We start from the raw sequence: 23,533 nt of genomic DNA, 5'->3' as shown, positions 1-23,533 counted from the left end.
CTATGTGAGAGATCCCATGCCACCTGGTTCTGTTTAGTGTGTTGTAAGCAGAGTTTTGAGAGCTAACATTTTAAAAACCAAGCAAAGGCTGCCTCTCACTGAACACCAGGGAGTAAATTGCTTGTATATGCTTAACTAAAGAAAAAGTGAAGTGATTCATAGCTGGGAGTGATTATTAAGCTCCAATTTCATCTCCACTTTCAGATGTTTCTTTTTTTTCAAATGTTGTTTGACCCTTTGCCAGTGAGATTATAGGCTAGTAATCACTTCCAGGTATTCATTATTCTCCATAATCTCACATGTTGAGTAAATTATTTCAATCTGTTGATTTGAAATTTGAAGACTGCTTCTTTTCATGGCTGCTTCAAAACTTAATGGAGCTAAATGATTTTTTTTGTTTTTAAACCAGTTGATCTCCTGGACTGCAGTTACTTTGCTGTTAGCAGTCAGTTCAGTATCAGTTTTGTTAGTGTAACCCTTCACCTGTGGGTTGGGTAAAATGATCTTCCCGCTTCTGGTTTTAAATTAAAACTGAGATCATGCTGGTGTTTTTATTGGGCAAGGAACAGGGAACTGCACCTGGGGGTTTTGCAAGTATAGTGGGATTATTTACTTGTCCAGTCAAGACGACAACTCCTTGCGTTTATATAGCTGCCCTTTAATTAGATAAAATGTCCTGAACTATTTCAAAGAACAATGATCAGACAGATTTGATGCAAGTCACATAGAGCAGTTCTAGGATCAGTAGGTTTTAATGAGTACCCTAAAGGAGGAGTGATCCTTTATGAGACCAGGTCATAACCTCCTCTGTCCTCCCTGTGAGGGTGTAGTGGCATAAATACACCTCCAAATGTATTGGGGGGGGGGGGGGGTACTAGCTGACACTTCCCAGAAGCAAAAGATCTTGAAAATGACCTTGCCTCCAATTTGGTCTTTTAAGAAATACTTATGTGAGGCCTATCTTGCAGCTCTGCACTCTTTGTTTCCAGAGTGCTGCCCAAATTCACTTTCAGCACCTACATGGTCCAGGTTAGGTTGTCCACATTGCATCAGCCGGGTGAGTGGGGTGACATCAATATGGTGTTCCTTCGCTGCTCTGCAACACCTTGAGCAGTATCCTCTCAAGGGCGCCCTATGTGCCAGAAGCAAAACTGTTTTGTTTGGCACAAGTGGGATACAATTTGTATCTTTTGAGTACTCAGTGCAAATGCAAGTGTGTTTGCTTCAAAGATGCAAGATGCAGGCGATGTTCAATGGAGTACAGGTTGAGTCTATTCTAATGGCGTTAATCTAAATTTTCTTGGCTGTGATGTTTGGCGCGTAAGGGTAAGAACAGTGGCCAGAGCTTGGAGACTTGCCACAAGCAAATAAATCTCTGACTTCTTCCTGTTGACCCTGGCATAAAAATTCGTATATCACCACAGATCTAGTCAGGAATGTGTTTATGTTTTATTGATCCCCAGATAGGTGAGGATCCTGAGGTCTGTGCTAGTTATGCGTGAAGGGACATCAGAATGGGTTTCAGTCATTCAATTGTTTATATAGGTCAAAAAGCAATTTTTATTGGGCACAAGATCATGTTCCCTGTTCTGAAATGAGGAATGTAAGGGAGGCCATATATACAAGATAGTCTTCAATAAATCTAGTCAGGAATTCAAGTGAAGTTTCTTTTCCCCACCCCCCTCAGTGAGCAGTTAGAATGTGGAACTTGCAATCACTTAAGGTGTCTATTTATTTTTAAGGGAAAAAGTTACCATCCTTTAAAAAGAAGTTTGAACTTCCAGTTACGAGCTGAAAGAAGGACACAGAATTTCACTTTTTACAATTGCTTACTGTTTTAAAAAAATGCTAAAATTGCCACTAAAATAAAAGCAAACCATTGCAACTGCTACCAATCAGAAATGAAAGATAAGAGTGCAGGGTAAATGCAGCTTGTCTGGCAGCGTCTGTGGAGAAAGAAACAAGAGTTCCCTTTGAATCTCATATTTGAATCTATATTTGAAAAGGATACTTGACTGAAATCCAATTTTCTGTTTGTAGCCAATGAACACTTTAAATTGCAGAATGGAATATTCCTCTTTATGGTCAGTATACATTGCATTCTCCATGATCATAGTCCTTTAGCAAATGGTCCACATTTATCCCTAGCTTCCAATCATTTTCATATCCATGTGTAACCGATTAGTAACTGTAAGTGACTGTCTCCAGGATTTCATCACTTGTCCGAGCATTCCTTAAGTAGTGCATAAGCAGTAGAGCCCTTTCTGATGATTCTTCATCCCCAGTGCCACGTCCGCAATGTTGGAATGCAAGACAGAGGAGAAAGAGTAGGCTATTCAGACTTCAGGCCTTTGACATCTCTAGGATGCATCGCTTTGTCTAAAGCCCAGTATCTTCCCATATCCAGCTATGGTGGCTTACAAAGCCAAGCAGCCTTCCCTCTAGTAGACCACACCAGAACCTGACTGAAATATTCATTGACTTATAGGGAAGCCTGCAACCTGATTTTCAAGAGAGGCTTCCTCTGCCCTCATCCCCATGGCAACTGCATCCAGGTAGACATGTTAATTAGCTACCCATGATCCCTTATTCTCATAAAAGCAAACTGGCTATTTACAGCATATTTTGTTACATTTCAATGCCTTCAATAACATCCTGATACCTTGGGTGATTCTGGGTCAAATTTTCCCTCTTGAGTTAGGAACATTCCCAAAGCTGCAAACTCTACTCTGGAGGAAGTGCCCCGATCTTCAGACTTTTGTTCCAGTGGGATTAGTTTTAATGGGATTTGGATGTGTTGTCCTCAAGCAGTGCAGAGATGGCCAAAGGGGTTGCTGGATGCTGAGGGAGGATGCGTAAAAGTTCCTGTTACATAAGAAAAAGTCCCCGTGGCCCTCATCCCTCATAACCATTCCACCCCATCCATGCCACCATCCATTGTCCTAGCTAAGATCCCTCCATGTTCATTATACTCCTCTAGTCACACCCCAGTGCCTTTTTGTCTTCAGTGCCAGCTTTGTGCTCACTCATGCACATTGACACTGCCCCTTCCAACACCCTTTGCACTTTCATACTCCATGCCAATTCCCCCTGTATCCACTCTAAGCAGACCTCAAAAGTTGTACAGAAATTAGATAAAACAAGTGTTATTACCGACTTCATTGTCTTCCTAAAAGAAGTTTCATTCATAAAATCCCATTCCAAATATATAATGATTTCAAGTACTTAATCCCCCATTTTAAAAAATGCTTTATAAACCCTACGTTAAGGACTTTATAACCAGCCAGACTTAACAGTCAAACTGCGAGCCTATAGCATAATCTTCTGATAATGATAGGTTGTAGAATTAGTTGTGCAGGACTATTCCAATAAGGATACCCCCTCAAGCTTAGACTAACAGGCAATGAAATTGCAAGCATCCACAGCAAGCTGGGTTTTATTTCAGAATTTTAGTGAGTTTGGGAAATGTAAACGACTTAACCACGTTGGAACTATCAAGATGTCATCATGTTGATTCTAAACAATCCCAAAGGGACACTTAAATCCCTCCAAAGAGCTTCCTCTCTAAATGTCTCCAACAGAATTTGTCCTTTCCTTAGATATCTGAAGCCAGAGTTTTGGAAATCCTAGTTATAAAAATTGCATCTGTTTGAATAAAACTACAACTTTAAACAGTGAGCTGCCTCTGGACTCCATGGATATTCAAACTACAAATTATCCCCATAGCTGATTGTAACAAAAAAACAAGAACAAATGTTGAATTCAAAGCTAAATTATTGATTCAGGCATTGTGTCATCAAGTTTGAACAGTTTTATTGTTTCAAAATAAATTAACCATGATGGGAGGAGTTTTCCTGAAATTCTGTACAACAGGGTGTCCACTCTGTAATTCCTTAACCCTGAAAATTTAGAGCTCAGACAACCTTTTCATACTTTGAATTAAAAAAACTTCTGCCAGGATTTTATAAGCCTGATGGCCTGCAAATGATGCAAAGGCAATGGGTTAGTGGTATTATCACTGGACTGTCAATCCAGATAGCGTTCTGGGAGCCTCGGTTCAAATCCTGCCACGGCAGATGGTGAAACTTGAATTCAATAAAATTGAACATTTTAATCTGGAATTAAGAGTCTGATGATGATCATGGATCCATTGTCAATTGTTGGGAAAAACCAATCTGGTTCACTAATGTCCTTTAGGAAAGGAAACTGCCATCCTCACCTGGTCTGGCCTACACGTGACTCCAGACCGATAGTGATATCAAATTAATAGATAAATCCTAAATTTGCTACCATAAGCAATATATTGCTGTTAATCACTTATATAGATAACTGGCGATCACAAATGCAATTGCAGAATTTGTGGACAGCGCCAAAGTAGGTGATATGATCAACTCTGAGGAACTCCAACAAAATGCAAGACGAGGCTAATAAATGGGCAGAATGAATATGCAAGTGACAAACAAATTTCAATACAAGTGTGAAGGTGGGAGCAATAAGGAGGCATTTGAGCAAGGCCTTTTCTTTTTGAAAAACAAAATGTTGTGACTCATCTCCAGAGGATTAGAATTGAAGAGCTAAGAACAAAGAACGTTACAGCACAGTACAGGCCCTTTGACCCACGATGTTGCGCCAACCTGTGAAATTAATCTGATGCCCATCCAACCTACACTGTTCCATTGCTATCCATATGTATGTCCAATGCCCATTTAAATGCCCTTAATATCAGCAAGTCTACTACTATTGCAGACAGGCCATTCCACGCTCCTACTACTCTCTGAGTAAAGAAACTACCCCTGATATCTGTCCTAAATCTGTCACCCGTCAATTTAAGAGCTGAAAATGTGTTGTGGCTCTAGCCCGAAACGTCGAATTTCCTGTTCCTTAGATGCTGCCTGACCTGCTGTGCTTTAACCAGCAACACATTTTCAGCTCTGATCTCCAGCATCTGCAGACCTCACTTTTTACCCCTCAATTTAAACCTATGTCCCCTCGTGTTAGCCTTCACCATCTGAGGAAAAAGGGTCTCACTGTCCTATCTAACCCTCTGATTATTTTATACATCTCAATTAGGTCACCTCTTCAATGACAACAGCTTCAGTTCCCTCAGCCTTTCCTCACTACTACATCCTTCCTATAGTGCGGTGACCAGAACTGTACGCAATGCTTCAAGTGTAGCCTTACCAGTGTCTTGTACAGCTGAAGCATGACCTCGTGGCTCTGAAACTCAATCCTCCTGCCAGTAAACACCAACACACCATATGCTTTCATGCCACCGAGGTTGGTAGGGTTGTTAACTTTCAGGGATTTATGCATCTGGTCACTCAGCATTCCTGTTATTTCTTCTGAAGTGAACTACCTCGCACTTTTTTGCATTGAACTCCATTTGCCACCTCAGTCCAGCTCTGCATCTTATCTATATTCCTCTGTAACCCACAACATCCTTCAGCACTATCTACAACTCTGCCTACTTTAGTGTCATCTGCAAATTTACTAGCCCATCCTTCTACGCCCATATCTGGATCATTTGTAAAAATGACAAACAGTAGTGGCCCTAAAACAGATCCTTGCGGCACACCACTAGTAACTGAGCTCCAGGATGAACGTATCCCATCAGCCACCATCCTCTGTCTTCTTTCAGCTAGCCACTTTCTGATCCAATTCGCTAAACCACCTTCAATCCTGAAACTCTGTATTTTGTACAATAGCCTTCTGTGTGGAACCTTATCAAACGCCTTACTGAAGTCCATATACTGAAGAACTTGTGTTAAACATGACAAGACCACACTTGGAGTGTGATGCACAGGTCTGGTTTGCAAATTATGTAATGGAAAGTGTAAAACAATATTTGTGAGGACAATGTCTAAAATAAGAGGATATAACTGCGAGGAGAGATTGAACAGGATGCTGTGATTCTTTCAGAATGTATCGAGTCTTTAAATTCTGAAGGAGGTTAATCATGTAAATGTAGGAAAGATATTTCCACTTTGTGAAAGGTTCCAAAGCTAAGGGCTACAATTTGGAGGTCTTGTGGTGCAATGAGTAGTATCCCAGTCTCAATACCCAAGGTGGAGATTGTAGATCAGATCTGCCTTGGAATGGAAGACTGAAGAAGAAGTGGATGACAGTCACCAATTCATTTGTCCAAAGAATTGATGCAATGTTGATGCTATTACCACTTCATACAGTTAATGTAAATATTGATGCTCTTGAGGGGAAGCTGGATAGGTTTCCCCTCAAGATAAGAGCAGAAGGTATTACAGATAAGATTACATGAAGAGGGCTGGGAGGGGGCTTGTCCATGGAATAAACACCAATAAGGAATTGTTAGGTTGAAGTTCTTGTTCCTATCAAAATTCTATGTAATCTGCTAGTGTTAGTAACTGCAGGTAATTGGAGATAGATGGGGACCCTGATGTTAGGTATTTGGATTCCAATATAATTTTATTGTAGGTATCTTTTTTAACTGTGTTTCTTTTACTAATTTGTACATAAGTATTTTTGTATTGAGGTACCTTTGTACTTAAGATGGCACCATGTGTGGTGACATTATATACATTTCATTGTACTCCTGTACTAATGGACTTGAGTACACGTGACAACAAAAGCTAAATCTGTGTGATTTATGGGGATGAAGTTGCAGCCTATCCTGTGGTCCATAGTATCCAGCCAGCTTCAGGCCTTAATGTTTTTGGATTAAGCTACTGCTTTTCCTAGGCATCATAATTATGACCCAGGAAGATAGTGAGTTGACAGTCAATGGAGAGTGACAAGACTGGGTTGAATAGGTCAGGGTAGGGGAGCGTCGACGCGGAGTGTGGAGATGAGACACTGGTGAAATGCCTGCTTCTCTATCTCTAAACGAGCATTTATTTTCTGAAGAAGGGTCACTGGACCTGAAATGCAGGTGGCACAGTAGCTCAATGGTTAGAACTGCTGCCTAACAGTGCCAGGGACCCAGGTTCAATTCCAGCCTCAGGTGACTGTCTGTGTGGAGTTTGCATATTCTCTTCGTGTCTGTGTGGGATTCCTCTGGGTGCTCTGGTTTCCTCCCACAGTCCAAAGATGTGCAGGTTAAGTGAATTGGCCAAGTTAAGTTGCCCATGGTCTCCAGGCATGTGTAGTTTAGGTGCATTAGTCAGGGGAAATATAGAGTAATTGGGTAGGATAAGGGGTCTGGGTGGGATACTCTTCGGAGGGTCGGTGTGGACTTGTTGGGCCAAATGGCCTGTTTCTATAGTGTAGGGATTGTAATTCTAAAAGAAATGTAAACTCTGATTTCTCTCCATAGATGCTGCCAGATCTGCTGAGTTTTACCAGTTATTTCTGTTTTTGCTTCTGATTTCCAGCATCTGCAGTTTTTTTTTGGTTTTTGAACATTTATTTTACTTTTTACATGATGTAGGGGGTTAGTGACCGCGAATGCTACACTGACTGATTTGAAATCTCAAGTGCAACACCTGATCCACATAATCCAAACCATTTTCCTTGTGGGAATTAAATCTGGATGCTGAGTTATTTAGCTTTTGTTGTCACGTGTACTCAAGTCTATTAGAACAGGAGTACAGTGAAATGTATATATTAACCCTTCACTTTAACTGATGGCAGTTACCAATGTGGTTGTGTCCTGAACAAAGGTCCAAATCATTGTTATTCCCTGAAATTCTTTTTTCTTGCTCTTCTCTATCCACCAATTCTTTTTCATCTGGAAAACAGGAGCAGCAAGGATTATTTTGTAGCCTCCCGTCTCCATATTATTGCGTTATATTTCATGATCGTTAAGTCAAAGGACTTTTCAAGAGTCATGCTTATGATGTCACCATTGCATCTTAGGATGTGACCTGAGGGTGTGAATGTCTCAGAATCTATCTTACCTTGGATCACTTAAAGCATGACACCCAACAGGAAGTATGCGCCTCTGCTTTAAATTAATACCTTAATATTAACCTAGATGTTTCTGCTCAAGGAATGCAATGTTTATACATAATAAATCATTGTAATAGATGTCTGTAGGATACTTTCACATTTTAAAAAATTTGGAAGGTAACATAAACACTACCACATTGAGTAAAACACTCTGCTGGGAACAAGTTTGCACCACATATGGAGACAAATCTTACATCGAGATTCAAGTAAGAGTTTTTAACTATTCAGCATTAGATACACATTTGTTGGAAGCAACAGCAGCTTGTCATACTTTTTAAATTATTAATGTTTCAATTGAAGTAGCTCCATTAAAGAAAAATAAGAAAACTGGGCTTAGAAACAGAAGTAAGTCAATCAGCCTTCAAGCCCACTCTGTTGTTCTGTAAGATAATGGGTGATCTGGTTGTGATCTCAACTGCACTTTCCTTTCAGCCCGCCATTACCTTTGGCTCCTGTGTCTATCAAAAATCTATCCAACGCTGCCTTGGATAAATTCAATGTTCCAGTCTCCATTGTTTTCAGGAGATAAGTATTTGGAAATAAAAACACCTCTTCTCCATCTTAAAGCGGCGACGTCTTATTCTTAAACAGTCTCCCTTTGTTGTAGTTACCCTTTGCAATCCACCCTATCAAATCCACTTAGAACCTTGAGTTTCATTAAGGTCACCTTTCATTTTTCTGAATTCCCACAGGTCTGGGCCCAGTTTGTTCAGCTTTTCCTCCTAACGTAACTCTTCATTCCAGGAATCAGTTGTATGAACCTTTTCTGAGAAGCTTTGAATGCAATTTTTATCTTTATTCAGATAAAGAGGCCATAACTGTACACAGTAATCCAGACATGGTCTTACCAAGGCTCTACATAGTTGCAGCAAAACTTCCCTGTGTTTCTGTTCACTTGCAATAAACCCTAACATTTCATTTGCCTTCCTAATCATGTGCTGCACTTGCATTCCAACTTTTGTGATTCTGCGCCAGCTCCAGGAATTCCCAGAATGTTTCTCATGCAATGAAATTTCTTTGAAAATTTCTTGTTTGGAATTTTTCCCTGGAAAACAGTTTCCTGTGCATTTGGCCTTTTCTACCACCTGGCTTAATCCAAATCCCATCTGGAGTATCACTTAAAAAGTCTTGTTGAATGTTGCATTCCTTTCCAGCACATGGAAGCCCTTGCCAATATGTACCCGTCAACTGATGTTGCTAATACAGATAATGTGGTCATTTATCTCATTACTGTTTGTGGGATTTTGTTGTGTGTCTAAATTGGCCACTAAATTTCTTGTATTAATACAATGACAAAGCTTCACATGTTCCTCATTGCCTGTCAACTGTCTCAATGAGTCCCTCTTTGACATGCTGTCAGGTTTTGGTTGCTGGATTTCAGGATGTCTTACTGCATTAATGGTACAATGATAATGAAAAGTTACTGCTATAAAACACTTGGGATGTTGGGAGAGTACAGGAGGTTCTCTACAAATGCAAACCTTTCCTTTCAGTAGATGAGGAGGTGAACTATCTGCTCAAAATCAGGGACGAGTTTTACTTTTCTCTTTTGTTACTTGTTTTGTTGAGCTGTCAGTATATTGGTGACCAGTGTCATTAAGATGAATGACACATTCAGGAAATAAAGTTACCTTTGACCAAATTAATGCACATACCATGTGACTTCATATTGGAATTGCAAGAATTTAAGAATGTTCTGGAACAGGAAAAGATCATTCAGTGCAGTAAAACTGCTTTTCTTAATTCTGTGTCATGCACTATCCTTAATTAACCATATCTGCCGTTTGCATGGAGTCAGTTTTCCATTTCTTTTGGAAATTTGTGAATTCTGCAGGGAGAAACTACAGTTTATTTGCTTGTGAGGAAATCGGTATGGAAATAAATAAAGTTTATTGAATGATTACATGTTTTTAAGACTAGTTAATGTTTTTGGGGGAGTTCCAATGTGCTGATGGCCAGCCTCTGATCTTCTACCCACCTTAAAATCAGCTTATTCAGAATTCTGCTAGCATTCATTCTAACTTGTACCAAGTCCTGTTCACCAAAATTGGCTCAATGTCAGATGATGCCTGAGCTTTAAAAGTTTTTTCAGCTCCTCCCTATTCCCGTAACTTCCTACAGCGTTATTACCCTTCCAGTGCTCTACCACTCAGACTCTTGCAATTTTGGCCTGTTGCATATCTCCAGTTTCCTTCAACACAGTATTCCTGGCAGACTAGGTTTGAACCTCTGGAATTTCCTTTTCAAATCTCCACTCACCTCCTTAAAATCTACCTGTTTGATCAGGAAAGGGGGGTGGGCAATCCTATTTGTAACGTATACATAGATGAAGTATCATGTATAAAGTGGAATTATGATGTCAGTGCAGTGCCATGGTTCCGTTGGTTATACTCTCGCCTCTAAATTGGTTGGTTGCATGTTCCAATCCCACTATCGGGTCATAATCTAAGCAGACACTTCAATGAACCACTGTTGGTATTTCAGCCTGGGCAGCATTGCAGCTTTTGAATGAGACGTTAAGCCAACACTTCATCTGCCCTTTCAGAAGGATGTGGCACTTTTCAAAGAAGATTAAGGAAGTTGCTGGCTAATACTTTTTTTTTAAATCAGCAACAGTCCATCTATAAAATGGTCAAATTACCCATGACCACTTTGTGTTTGTGGGATCTCGCTGTGTGAAAATTAGTTGCGATGTCATTATTAAAGAGTGACTGCATTCAAAGCACAAATACTTGATTGGCTGTAAGCGTGTTCTGAACTTGTGAATTATAGAATCCCTACAGTGTGGAAACAGGCCATTAGGCCGAACAAGTCCACATCAACCCTCCAGAGTATCCCACCGAGATCCATTCCCCAACTACTCTACATTTCCCCGAACTAATGCACCTAGCCTACACATCCCTGAACACTCAGCACTGCCAATTCACCTACCCTGCACATCTTTGGACTGTAAATAGCATTTTGTGAACTAATCAAGTACAATACTGAGAATTAGTAGACTGACCTTGCATCATCCTTAGTCATAAATAGATATTCATTATCTGATTTGTCTGTTTTTGCTTCTTCCCTAATTTTTCACCAGTGGTGCTCCCACCAGAGAAAGCAGAGCCATGTGATGGATTCACGTCCACCTTCAGCCAAGATGATGGAGAAAAATGTCCTGGTAAAGAGGGCAGTAGAGGGACAGGCAAGAAACGACTGACCTTTGATGTGAGTTTTTCAGTCTGAAGATAGTGAATTATTGAAGAAATTGCTTTGAGAAGAGTTCTATTGATGAGGCATGGTTAACTTTAGCTCTTTAAAAACAAAATGTCCAAACAGATGTTTGTGTTTATAATGATATATAAATTAATATATCATTATAAATTTTGGCAGTTATTCTATACATCTATTAGATGGTTGGGCTCAAAACAGAATATGTTTGAAGAATTAGGGTAATGCTGGAGTCTTATGTCTGGTTTATGAAATGGATCCCTGCTGGAAGCACATGAGAAGTGAGAGGTCAGGAATTGGCCATTCAATTCTCTATTCATTTGGATCACGACTAACCTGTATGTAGCTCCATTTGCTCACCTTTACTTCAGATCCACTAATACCCTTGCCTTTTCAGTTGACCCAGCGTCAACAATTCTTAAAGGAGAGTTCCAGATTCCATTATCCCTTCTGGGAAATGCTTCTTGATGTTAACCCTGAAAGCCTAGGCATAACTTTTAGCTTATTCCCTCATTTCCAAATACCTCCATCAGACCTAGTCTCTCTCCCACTGTCCTTCACATTCTCTCTCTCTCTCCTACTATTTCCCTCTGTATACATCATCTCTTAATCTTCTGTACCCAAGGAAATGCAAGCTGAGTCAATGTAACCCTTTTCTTGTACAATAGTCACATGCATAAGAAATAGATTACTTTAGGTGTGTACAAGCTCATAATCTCATGACTTGTTTGATTCTAATTATGACATTTATATTATTTCCATGATAAAATCGATTGCACAGTTGATGTTGCAATGGAGTACATGTCCATGAAGACACTAATTTAATGATTTCCTCAAACCTTGCTGCTTACGCTTACAATTGAATTGGACCACGTACATAAGCTGTATCAATCCCTCACTGTAAAGTTCCAAAGCAAATAAACTCTTTTCCCAGTATATTACAACTTTAATTTAACTGGTATAAAAGTGCTGTCTAATTTGTTAACCACATGTGACCAACTGAAAATCAAGTGTGGAGCATTGACCATCGATTTAGAGAATAGAAAATGAGTAATAGACCCCATTTCTGTACACGGAATTTCGATACTGATATACGCATCGTTTGGCAACAGTATCAGGAAAATAGGAGAGTTTTTTGATTGGTATGGATGCTTTCATTCTTTGGGTGGTGGATGATATGCAAGTATAAATGTGTGAAATGGATTTACTTCGATTGTGTGTAAAGTGCTTTGTGCGTTTGTGCCCATAACTGGTCAGCAGTTTCTATTGCACCGTGTTGTGCTCAATCTCTTCCATATTAGTCAGTGGGTAACTCTGGTCTTGAGCTGAAGCTTACTGATTTGGAAGGTCTGTGGTTCAGTTTTTCCATCTGTGTGCCCCTAAAATGATATTCAGAAGGGTGCAATTGGCCTTTGAGTTCATTGGTTGGAGAAGGATAGAATTTGCTAGGCCTCCCTGTCAAATAGTTTCATGGTGATCCTCACTGGAAAGGTAGGGATGTATAAATGAGTGGTTAACTAGATTAGCCAGAGTTTCTAATATCAAACTCACACATTGGGATGATTATCCAGGTGAATAAGCTATCAATACCTATAGAAAATAGATTTCTTCAATTCTAGAAGTTCTGTTATACTTTTCCAAAGCAGTAATTGAATATAAGGTGAAAGAAATTTAATCTAATAGAATTCAAAGAGCTACAAATTAAGTGGCAAATAAAGTTGCCAGTTATTCCTTAAATAAACTAGTAACTCATCCCTTAATTGTGTCTGGGTGGGTTACTCTTCGGAGGGTGGTGTGGACTGGTTGAGCCAAAGGGCCTGTTTCCATACTGTAAGGAATCTAACGTAAGCTACACTTTTATAAGGGGACACCATTTCCCAGAAACAGTAGAATTTGGTAGTGGCTTGAGCCTAGGTTTTGCATTACTACCATGCCACATTTTATTGTTCCGATGCACCTAGAGTTATGACTTGTTTCAACCTGTTAATAAAAATCCCACGAGTAGAGGAAATTTAGAATAGAGAAATGCACTTTCTTTTCAGGAGCTAGAGTGTGACGTGTCTGTTGAAGAAGATAACCATCAGGAATGGACCTTCACTCTTTATGATTTTGACAACTGTGGCAAGGTTACTAAGGAGGTACTTTTACATTTACATTTGTTTCTGCTTCTTGGGAAGTCATGGTGTATTAATTTCCACAAACTACCAATGTAAATAACATTGATAAAACTTTAGATGTCTTATAATTGGGAGAGATTTGATAGAGAGTACATGATGAACCCTAAAGAAGCTCGCTATTTTTACAATAGGGAATTATCCAGTAATGTCTGGTGTTGCTTTATTAGAACAATCCGCTGATGAGTGTATGAATGTGAAATATGCATGATTGATGGGGATTGACCCTGGGACTGTGGAGTAAGAAGTTGCAGTCAAGCCTTAGCTATGTGAGACCTGAAATAAACTGAAGTGTGCAGAATCACTCTCTTAAGTGTAAGACCTGCCTCACTCTCAAATGGTTTGACTACATAATCGATGTAGGAAAGGTCTGCAAGGTTCCATCTTCGTTTTAGTTTTAGACCCTCTGAAATGTTGGGTATGGGAGAACATTTTTACAAGAAGCAATATTATTTGTAAGTAATCAAGTGAGTTTTTTTATTGTGTTGTGATTCTAGAGAATTCTTCGTCTTCAACATTGGATAGATCCTTAATTTCTGTATAAGTCCTTTCATCCATTACTTTGTATTTTTGCTGATTATGTTATTCTCCGACATCTGACTTTTGTACTGAACTTCGATACAATTGACTTTTTTTTTCAAAGAATCATCCGAGGGTATCCATGTAGTCTGTTTGTATATGAAAGTTTATACGGCATTTCTTGGGTGGAGAAATCTTCTACAAGTTATGATAGCATTTTTATTGCCAGATGGATTGGGGAATAACTGCAAGTACTGTCTAATCATTGGCAGTAGAGGGAAGAGTAATGTTGTAACTTGAAGTTGATTAGCAATGATTTAAATATTGCTTAATGGGGCATTAAGTCATATAACAAATTAATACATTCAGGGAAGTTATTTGGGTGGAACCGAGAAATAAGAAAGGGATGATCACCTTATTGGGATTGTATTATAGACCCCCTAATAGTCAGAGGGAAATTGAGAGACAAACTTGGAAAGAGATCTCAGCTATCTGTAAGAATAATAGGGTAGTTATGGTAGGGGATTTTAACTTTCCAAACATCGACTGGGACTGCCATAGCGTTATGGGTTTAGATGGAGAAGAATTTCTTAAGTGCGTACAAGACAATTTTCTGATTCAGTATGTGGATGTACGTACTAGAGAAGGGTAGGTGACGGAGGTGTCAGTGGGGGAGCATTTTAGGGCCAGCAACCATAATTCTATTTGTTTTAAAATCGTGATGGAAAAGGATAGACCAGATCTAAAATTGAAGTTTTAAATTGGAGAAAGGCCAATTTTGACGGTATTAGGCCAGAACTTTCGAAAGTTGATTGGAGACAGATGTTCGCAGGTAAAGGGAAGGCTGGAAAATGGGAAGTCTTCAGAAATGAGATAACAAGAATCCGGAGAAAGTATATTCCTGTCAGAATGAAAGGGAAGGCTGGTAGGTATAGGGAATCCTGGATGATGAAAGAAATTGAGGGTTAGGTTAAGAAAAAGAAGGAAGCATATGTCAGGTATAGACAGGATAGATCGAGTGAATCCTTAGAAGAGTATAAAGGAAGTAGGAGTATACTTTAAGAGGGAACTCAGGAGGGCAAAACAGAGACATGAGATAGCTTTGGCAAATAGAATTAAGGAGAATCCAAAAGGTTTTTACAAATATGTTAAGGACAAAAGGGCAAGTAGGGAGAGAATAGAGCCCCTCAAAGATCAGCAAGGTGGCTTTTGTGTGGAGCCACAGAAAATGGAGGAGATACTAAATGAATATTTTGCATCAGTATTTACTGTAGAAAAGGATATGGAAGATATAGACTGTAGGGAAATAGATGGTGACATCTTGCAAAATGTCCAGATTACAGAGGACGAAGTGCTGGATGTCTTGAAACGGTTAAAGGTGGATAAATCCCCAGGACTTGATCAGGTGTACCTGAGAACTCTGTGGGAAGCTAGAGATGTGATTGCTGGGCCTCTTGCTGGGATATTTGTATCATTGATAGTCACAGGTAAGGTGCCGGAAGACTGGAGGTTGGCAAACGTGGTGCCACTGTTTAAGAAGGGCGGTAAGGACAAACCAGGGAACTATAGACCAGTGAGCCTGAACTCAGTGGTGGACAAGTTGTTGGAGGGAATCCTGAGGGACAGGATGTACATGTATTTGGAAAGGCAAGGACTGATTAGAGATAGTCATCATGGCTTTGTGCGTGGGAAATCATGTCTCACAAACTTGATTGAGTTTTTTGATTAAGTTAAAAAGAAAATTGATGAGGGCAGGGCAGTAGATGTGATCTATATGGACTTCAGTAAGGCGTTTGACAAAGTTCCCCATGGGAGACTGATTAGCAAGGTTAGATCTCATGGAATAAAGGGAGAACTAGCCATTTGGATACAGAACTGGCTCAAAGGTAGAAGACAGAGGGTGGTGGTGGTGGAGGGTTGTTTTTCAGACTGGAGGCCTGTGACCAGTGGAGTGCCACAAGGATTGGTGTTGGGTCCTCTACTTTTTGTCATTTACATAAATGATTTGGATGCGAGCATAAGAAGTACAGTTAGTAAGTTTGCAGATGACACCAAAATTGGAAGTGTAGTGGACAGCGAAGAGGGTTACCTCAGATTACAACAGGATCTGGACCAGATGGGCCTAGGGCTGAGAAGTGGCAGATAGAGTTTAATTCAGACAAATACGAGGTGCTGCATTTTGGGAAAGCAAATCTTAGAAGGACTTATACACTTAATGGTAAGGTCCTAGGGAGTGTTGCTGAACAAAGAGACCTTGGAGTGCAGGTTCATAGCTCCTTGAAAGTGGGGTCGCAGGTAGATAGGATTGTGAAGAAGGCATTTGGTATGCTTTCCTTTATTGGTCAGAGTATTGAGTACAGGAGTTGGGAGGTCATGTTGTGGCTGTACAGGACATTGGTTAGTCCACTGTTGGAGTATTGCATGCAATTCTGGTCTCCTTTCTATCAAAAAGATGTTGTGAAACTTGAAAGGGTTCAGAAATGATTTACAAGGATGATGCCAGGGTTGGAGGATTTGAGCTATAGGGAGAGGCTGAACAGACTGGGGCTGTTTTCCCTGGAACGTCGGAGGCTGAGCGTTGACCTTAGAGAGGTTTACACAATTATGAGGGGCATGGATAAGATAAATAGGCAAAGTCTTTTCCCTGGGATCGGGGAATCCAGAAATAGAGGCATAGGTTTAGGGTGAGAGGGGAAAGATATAAAAGAGACCTAAGGGGCAACTTTTTCACGCAGAAGGTGGTACGTGTATGGAATGAGCTGCCAGAGGATGTGGTGGAGACTGGTACAATTGCAACATTTAAGAGGCATTTGGATGGGTAAATGATTAGGAAGGGTTTGGAGGGATATGGGCCGGATGTTGGCAGGTGGGACTAGATTGGGTTGGCATATCTGGTCGGTGTTGACAGGTTGGACTGAAGGGTCTATTTCCATGCTATACATCTTTATGACTCTATGACTCTAATGTTGCCAATTCACTTGATTCTGCTCAACCCTGTGGCAGTCTAACCAACACTGCAAATATTCTGACACTTACTTGTCATGAAGCATACACACCTATAAATCATTTATCTGCAGCACTAAACTCAGTCAGCTAGGAATCAACTGATCATGTCATGGATCTTTCTCCACTGTCTTCTAATGGAACAGGGCAATTGAGCCTGAAATCTTCCACTTTTGGACTATTGTGATGCGACAAATTATGGTTGTCTGCTGGTTTCAACCTGGTTACCTATTTGCTTTGCTGCAATACCTATCTCTTGTTGGAATCAATTTTATGAAGAAGGGTTGTGTTTTTGTAGTCTTGGTATGGTGGAGGTTGAAAGAAAACGAACATTTTCAACATGACAGTGTAACATATAAACCGTTAGCAGCAATTGTTACTCAGTGTTCCCCACCCGGAATTTCTGAGTACATGAAGCAGGCACCTAGCAAGGACTGGGACGGGTGCGTTACGAGAGGAGACTCAAAGGAATTTGGAACAACCTTCTCCACTCACTGTGATTATATGAAGGAGCTTGCTACTACATGGAATGGTTGAGGCAAAGAGCAATGATGCATTTAAAAGGATGCTAGTTAAGAACTGGAAACTTCTATCTCCATTTTATCTCATTCTCTTGGTAGGTTTTACTTTTACTGTCTTGTTTTTCTTTGCTTTCAGCTGACATTCATCATGTTGTTTCTTTATTTGTGTCATTACCTCTCTTTCCCTTAATTTAATGATCCTTTAGCATTTAAACTCTACTCTCTACCCCATCACTGATGTTCTCCTTTTTGCTCATTTTTCAACCCTCCTCATTTTTACTTGCAAATAGCACCCAGTACTGATGAAAACTCATAGTCCTGGAATGTCACCTCCTGGTTTATCCTGCTACAGAAATGACCTGACTTGTGTATTTTCAGCATTTTCTATTTTTGGTTTGGACTTTTGGCATTCACAGGGCTTAACTTTGACGATTACGAAAGAGTTACATCTGATCAATCTGAGGTGTGTAAGATTGCGGGGATAGACAAAATAGGCAATAGTTGTACACCTTAGTTGAAGGGTCAATATCAAGGGGGATAATTTAAAGGTGAAGGGCTGGATATTTAGAGAGGATTTGATTAAAACCATTTTCACCCAGAAGGTGGTGGGAATCTAAAATGCATTGCCTGGGAGGACAGTAATTTAGGTAAATGCTCAACCTTAAAAGGTGTGTGGATGAGGTCTTGAAATGCCATAACATTCAAGATTGTGGGCCAAGTATTGGAAAGTGGAATTTGGAATTAGTGTGAATAATTCAGCATAGAACCGATGGGCCAAAGGGCCTCTGCTGTGCTGTATGACTCCGAGATGCAGTAAAGTGAGAGAAGCCTTGGGTACAGCACAACATAGGAAATTGTCCTGTGACAATACTTAAGCTCTCTAATTCTATGCATAGTGGTGTCAGATCCAACAAAAACACAATCCATTTCAGAGATATTTATATTTTGAGAAGATTGTCTATGTTTCACACCGAGGGGAGCACAGCCATAAATCCAGGTATATGGGTGCATGACAAGCATGTGAATTTGCAGCTGTTACCAATGTACTTTGTTGATTAGTGAGCAGGGTTCCTCATCACCAGTGCTTACTAGCAAGTGAGAGATCATTCACTTTAGCCCCAAGCTAGATTGATCCTAAGTCTTTTCTAAATGGTGATGAGCACAGATTTATTGGTCCAAGAACTGAAGCCACAAACCTAGTGGTTAAGTACATGAAAATAATTTTATCAGGTTATTGAAATGTCTGCTGGAAGTAAGATTTCAATTGTATAGACCACCAATTGACTACCTCCAGGGTCCTGCATTTAGTTCCGGCCACTGAACTTCAGGAAGGACTGGCTTTATAGAGTCCATCATCAAAATGTTACCAGAACTAAAAAAGCGAAATTAAAGGGACACCTTACGCTGACACTGCTTGTATTCCACTGAGTTAAGATGTTTCAAGCTAAAGGACTTTCTTCTGTAGGTAATGATGCTATTTTCTCAGGTGGGGGAGTTCAGAAAATGTGAGAATGACCCTGAAGTTAGAGCTAAGCCATTCAGGAGTGACATCAGGAAGCATCTCTTCACATAGTGTAAATTTGGAACTCTCTCAAAAGGCTGTGAATTTTGGATGTAGGTTTGCTCGCTGAGCTGAAAGATTCATTTCCAGACATTTCATTATCTTACTAGGTAACATCTTCAGTGGACTTTAAGCAAAGCAATGCTGAAACTTCCTGCTTTCTATTTATATGTTTGGGTTTCTTTAGGTTGGTGATGTCATTTCCTTTGGTGATATTATTTCCTGTGGTGAATTCACTTCCTGTTCCTTTTCTCAGGGGGTGGTAGATGGAGTCTAACTCGATGTGTTTGACTATGCCTTATTCTAACTATGCCTTACCACCCACTTGACCTTCAACAACAAAACTTACAGACAAACCAATGGAACACCCATGGGATCGCTGATATCAGGGTTCTTAGCAGAGGCAGTAATTCAGAGACTTAAGCAAACAGCTCTGCCAACCATCCAACCCAACTCTGCGTCTGCTATGTGGATGACTCCTTTGTCATCATTAAACGAAACAAGTTAGAGGAAACCTTTAAGACCATCAATAATACCCTTACTGGCATAAAATTCACTAAAGAGAAGGAAAATAACAGCAAACTGCCATTCCTAGAGGTCAAAGTAGAGCAAACAGCCAATGGGCAACTTCAAACCAGCATCTACAGAAAAACAACACATACAGACCAAATATTGAACTGCAGAAGCAATCACCCCAACACCTACAAACAAAGCTGCATCAGAACATTGTTTCAACGAGCCAACACACACTGCAGCACAGAGAAACTACGCAGAGCAGAGGAAAATCGTCTATACTGTGTGTTCAAAAAGAATGGGTAACCAATGAATGCAGTAAAAACAATGACTGCAGATGCTGGAAACCAGATTCTGGATTAGTGGTGCTGGAAGAGCACAGCAGTTCAGGCAGCATCCAAGGAGCAGCGAAATTGACATTTCGGGCAAAAGCCCTTCATCAGGAATAAAGGCAGAGAGCCTGAAGCGTGGAGAGATAAACTAGAGGAGGGTGCGGGTGGGGAGAAAGTGGCATAGAGGACAATAGGTAAGTGGGGGAGGGGATGAAGGTAATAGGTCAGGGAGGAGAGGATGGAGTGGATAGGTGGAAAAGGAGATAGGCAGGTAGGACAAGTCCGGACAAGTCATGGGGACAATGCTGAGCTGGAAGTTTGGAACTAGGGTGAGGCGGGGGAAGGGGAAATGAGGAAACTGTTGAAATCCACATTGATGCCCTGGGGTTGAAGTGTTCCAAGGCGGAAGATGAGGCGTTCTTCCTCCAGGCATCTGGTGGTGAGGGAGCGATGGTGAAGGAGGCCCAAGACCTCCATGTCCTCGGCAGAGTAGGAGAGGGAGTCGAAATGTTGGGCCACGGGGCGGTGTGGTTGATTGGTGCGGGTGTCCCGGAGATGTTCCCTGAAGCGCTCTGCTAGGAGGCGCCCAGTTTCCCCAATGTAGAGGAGACCGCATCAGGAGCAATGGATGCAATAAATGATATTAGTGGATGAGCAGGTAAAACTTTGATGGATGTGGAAGGCTCCTTTAGGGCCTTGGATAGAGGTGAGGGAGGAGGTGTGGGCGCAGGTTTTACAGTTCCTGCGGTGGCAGGGGAAGGTGCCAGGATGGGAGAGTGGGTTGTAGGGGGGCGTGGACCTGACCAGGTAGTCACGGAGGGAACAGTCTTTGCAGAAGGCGGAAAGGGGTGGGGAAGGAAATATATCCCTGGTGGTGGGGTCTTTTTGGAGGTGGCAGAAATGTCGGCGGATGATTTGGTTTATGTGAAGGTTGGTAGGGTGGAAGGTGAGCACCAGGGGCATGCTGTCCTTGTTACGGATGGAGGGGTGGGGTCTGAGGGCGGAGGTGCGGGATGTGGACGAGATGCGGTGGAGGGTATCTTTAACCACGTGGGAAGGGAAATTGCAGTCTCTAAAGAAGGAGGCCATCTGGTGTGTTCTGTAGTGGAACTGGTCCTCCTGGGAGCAGATACGGCGGAGGCGGAGGAATTGGGAATACAGGATGGCATTTTTGCAAGAGGTAGGGTGGGAAGAGGTGTAATCCAGGTAGCTGTGGGAGTTGGTGGGTTTGTAAAAAATGTCAGTGTCAAGTCGGTCATCATTAATGGAGATGGAGAGGTCAAGGAAGGGGAGGGAGGTGTCAGAGATGGTCCAGGTAAATTTAAGGTCAGGGTGGAATGTGTTGGTGAAGTTGATGAATTTCTCAACCTCCTCGCGGGAGCACAAGGTGGCGCCAATGCAGTCATCGATGTCGCGGAGGAAGAGGTGGGGAGTGGTGCCGGTGTAATTACAGAAGATCAACTGTTCTACGTAGCCAACAAAGAGACAGGCATGGCTGGGGCCCATACATGTGCCCATGGCTACCCCTTTGGTCTAGAGGAAGTGGGAGGATTCGAAGGAGAAATTGTTAAGGGTGAGGATCAGTTCGGCCAAACGAATGAGAGTGTCGGTGGTAGGATACTGTTGGGGATATCTGGAGAGGAAAAAACGGAGGGCTTGGAAGCCCTGGTCATGGCTGATAGAGGTCTGGAGAGGAAAAAACGGAGGGCTTGGAGGCCCTGGTCTGGAGAGGAAAAAACAGAGGACTTGAGGCCCTGGCGTGCTGTTCCAGCACCACTAATCCAGAACCCAATGAACACAGTCCACCGATTTCTCAGCAACATACCCAAACAAGCAAACAAAACACATCCAGAAAACCTAGCCACTCTCCCCTACATCAAAGACATCTCTGAAATGACTGCCAGACTACTCAGATCCCTTGGCACCATGGTAGCCCACAAACCCACCAACACTTTAAAACCGTAGCTAATGAACCTGAAAGACCCTATACAGGCAATGAACAAAACTAACGTCATTTACAAAATACCGTGCAAGGACTGTAACAAACACTACATTGGACAAACAGGCAGAAAACTAGCCACCAGGATACATGAATACCAACTAGCCACAAAAAGACATGACCGTTTCTCACTAGTATCTTCACGTACGGATAAGGAGGGACACCACTTCAACTGGGACAATATGTCCATCCTAGGACAAGCCAAACAAAGACACGCATGAGAATTCCTAGAAGCATGGCATTCCAAACAGAACTCTATCAACAAACACATCGAGTTAGACCCCCATCTACCACCCCCTGAGAAAAGGAACAATAAGTGACTTCACCACAGGAAATAACATCACCAACCCAAAGAAACCCAAACATATAAATAGAAAGCAGGAAGTTTCAGCATTGCTTTGCATAAAGTCCACTGAAGATGTTACCTAGTAAGGTAATGAAATGTCTGGAAATGAACCTTTCAGCTCAGCGAGCAAACCTACATCCAAAACCTCAACCTGAGCTACACATCTTCTCAAAACTCACTAAGGTTGTGGATGCATGATCATTGATACTTCAAAAAGTGAGATAGATGGACAGAAAGTTGTTACAGAAGAGTAATCAGGGCTATAGAGTTGGGGGTATAGATCAGCCATAGCTTAAAAAAAAACAACAGGATAAGTGATAAAGGATAACTCCTTTTCTTGGGTAACAGGCTCAAGTGGCTAGTTTGCCTACTGTTGCTATATGGAACCCTGCTATTGCAAAAAATTAAAATTTTAACTACTGGTTTTTAATTTACTTGAAGTATAGGATATCATTTAGAACATGGAATCATGTTTGAATATTCCATGTGTCGAAATGTAGGAAAAGCTTCTGTGCAACAAAGGACTTTTCATTGAATTAAACATATTAAACTTGTCTTTTGAAAAATGAAATGTGTAGGATATGTCCAGCTTGATGCACACCATATATGAAGTTGTAGATGCTTCTGTGAACCAATCATCTGCCACCAGCAAGACGCTGAGGGTAAAGTTGACAGTGACCCCTGAGCCTTCGCATAGGAAGAAAGATGGCCTCACCAATGGTCAAGGTAAATCGGTTCTCATCTACTGCAAGCTGATCATAGAATAGTTTCCTTTTCATTTAAATTATTTTTCATCCTCCAGCAGGTGGACATGATTAATATTGTGTGTGTGTGTGTGTGTGTGTGTGTGTGTGTGTGTGTGTGTGGCAGATCTTCCTTCAGTCCTAGAAAACAAACTAAAATGCCCAGTCTCACTGTGGTGCTGCAAGGATTGTTTTGGTTTTAATGAACATGTATTCCTCCAATTTGATGCACCATTGTGATCACAGCGCCTGCTTCAGCTCAATAAGCAGCAGTCTCAGCTCTAAGTTAGAGAATTATGGGTTCAATTCTGTCTCCAGGGGCCTGAGCATAGAAACAAGCCTAGGACTCCAGCTGCAGTCCTGAGGGAGATCTAAACAGAAAGACCATATTTTGAATGAATCACTGAACCAAGCACCTGTCTGACCGCTCAGATTAACTCAAAAGGTCACATGACACTACTTTGAGAAAGAGCAGGGGTGTTGCTCCCAGTGTCTGGGCTATTTATACCTCAAACAGAATTTTAAGCTAGTTTATATGGTTGGTACTGCAGAAGTATTTAATTGGTTGTAAAGTGCATTGGGTGCCTGAGATCATGGGTATAAATGCACATTCTTTCATTATGTTAATTGCAGTTGACCAAAAGCTTCGGCACTACTTCATCACTTTCCCTGATTAAAAAAAATCT

At 41.2% G+C, this 23,533-nt stretch overlaps 1 protein-coding gene across 3 annotated transcripts in view; it reads left to right on the top strand.

The window, feature by feature from the left end:
* nkd2b (NKD inhibitor of WNT signaling pathway 2b) overlaps positions 1–23,533 on the top strand; it is a 128,483-nt gene that overhangs the window by 91,617 nt on the left and 13,333 nt on the right. For 2 of the 3 annotated variants that reach the window (XM_060850150.1, XM_060850152.1), the window contains 3 exons: positions 11,006–11,133; positions 13,179–13,274; positions 22,683–22,830. In XM_060850150.1, the coding sequence (XP_060706133.1) occupies positions 11,006–11,133; positions 13,179–13,274; positions 22,683–22,830 (372 nt within the window). The remainder of the gene's footprint in view (positions 1–11,005; positions 11,134–13,178; positions 13,275–22,682; positions 22,831–23,533) is intronic. The other variant, XM_060850151.1, reaches the window with a different exon arrangement.

The sequence above is a fragment of the Hemiscyllium ocellatum genome, chromosome 34, assembly GCF_020745735.1.
Source record: "Hemiscyllium ocellatum isolate sHemOce1 chromosome 34, sHemOce1.pat.X.cur, whole genome shotgun sequence".
Classification (NCBI taxonomy): Eukaryota; Metazoa; Chordata; class Chondrichthyes; order Orectolobiformes; family Hemiscylliidae; genus Hemiscyllium; species Hemiscyllium ocellatum.
Note: the sequence above shows the minus strand (reverse complement) of the source record. Positions and strands in the feature narration are given on the sequence as shown.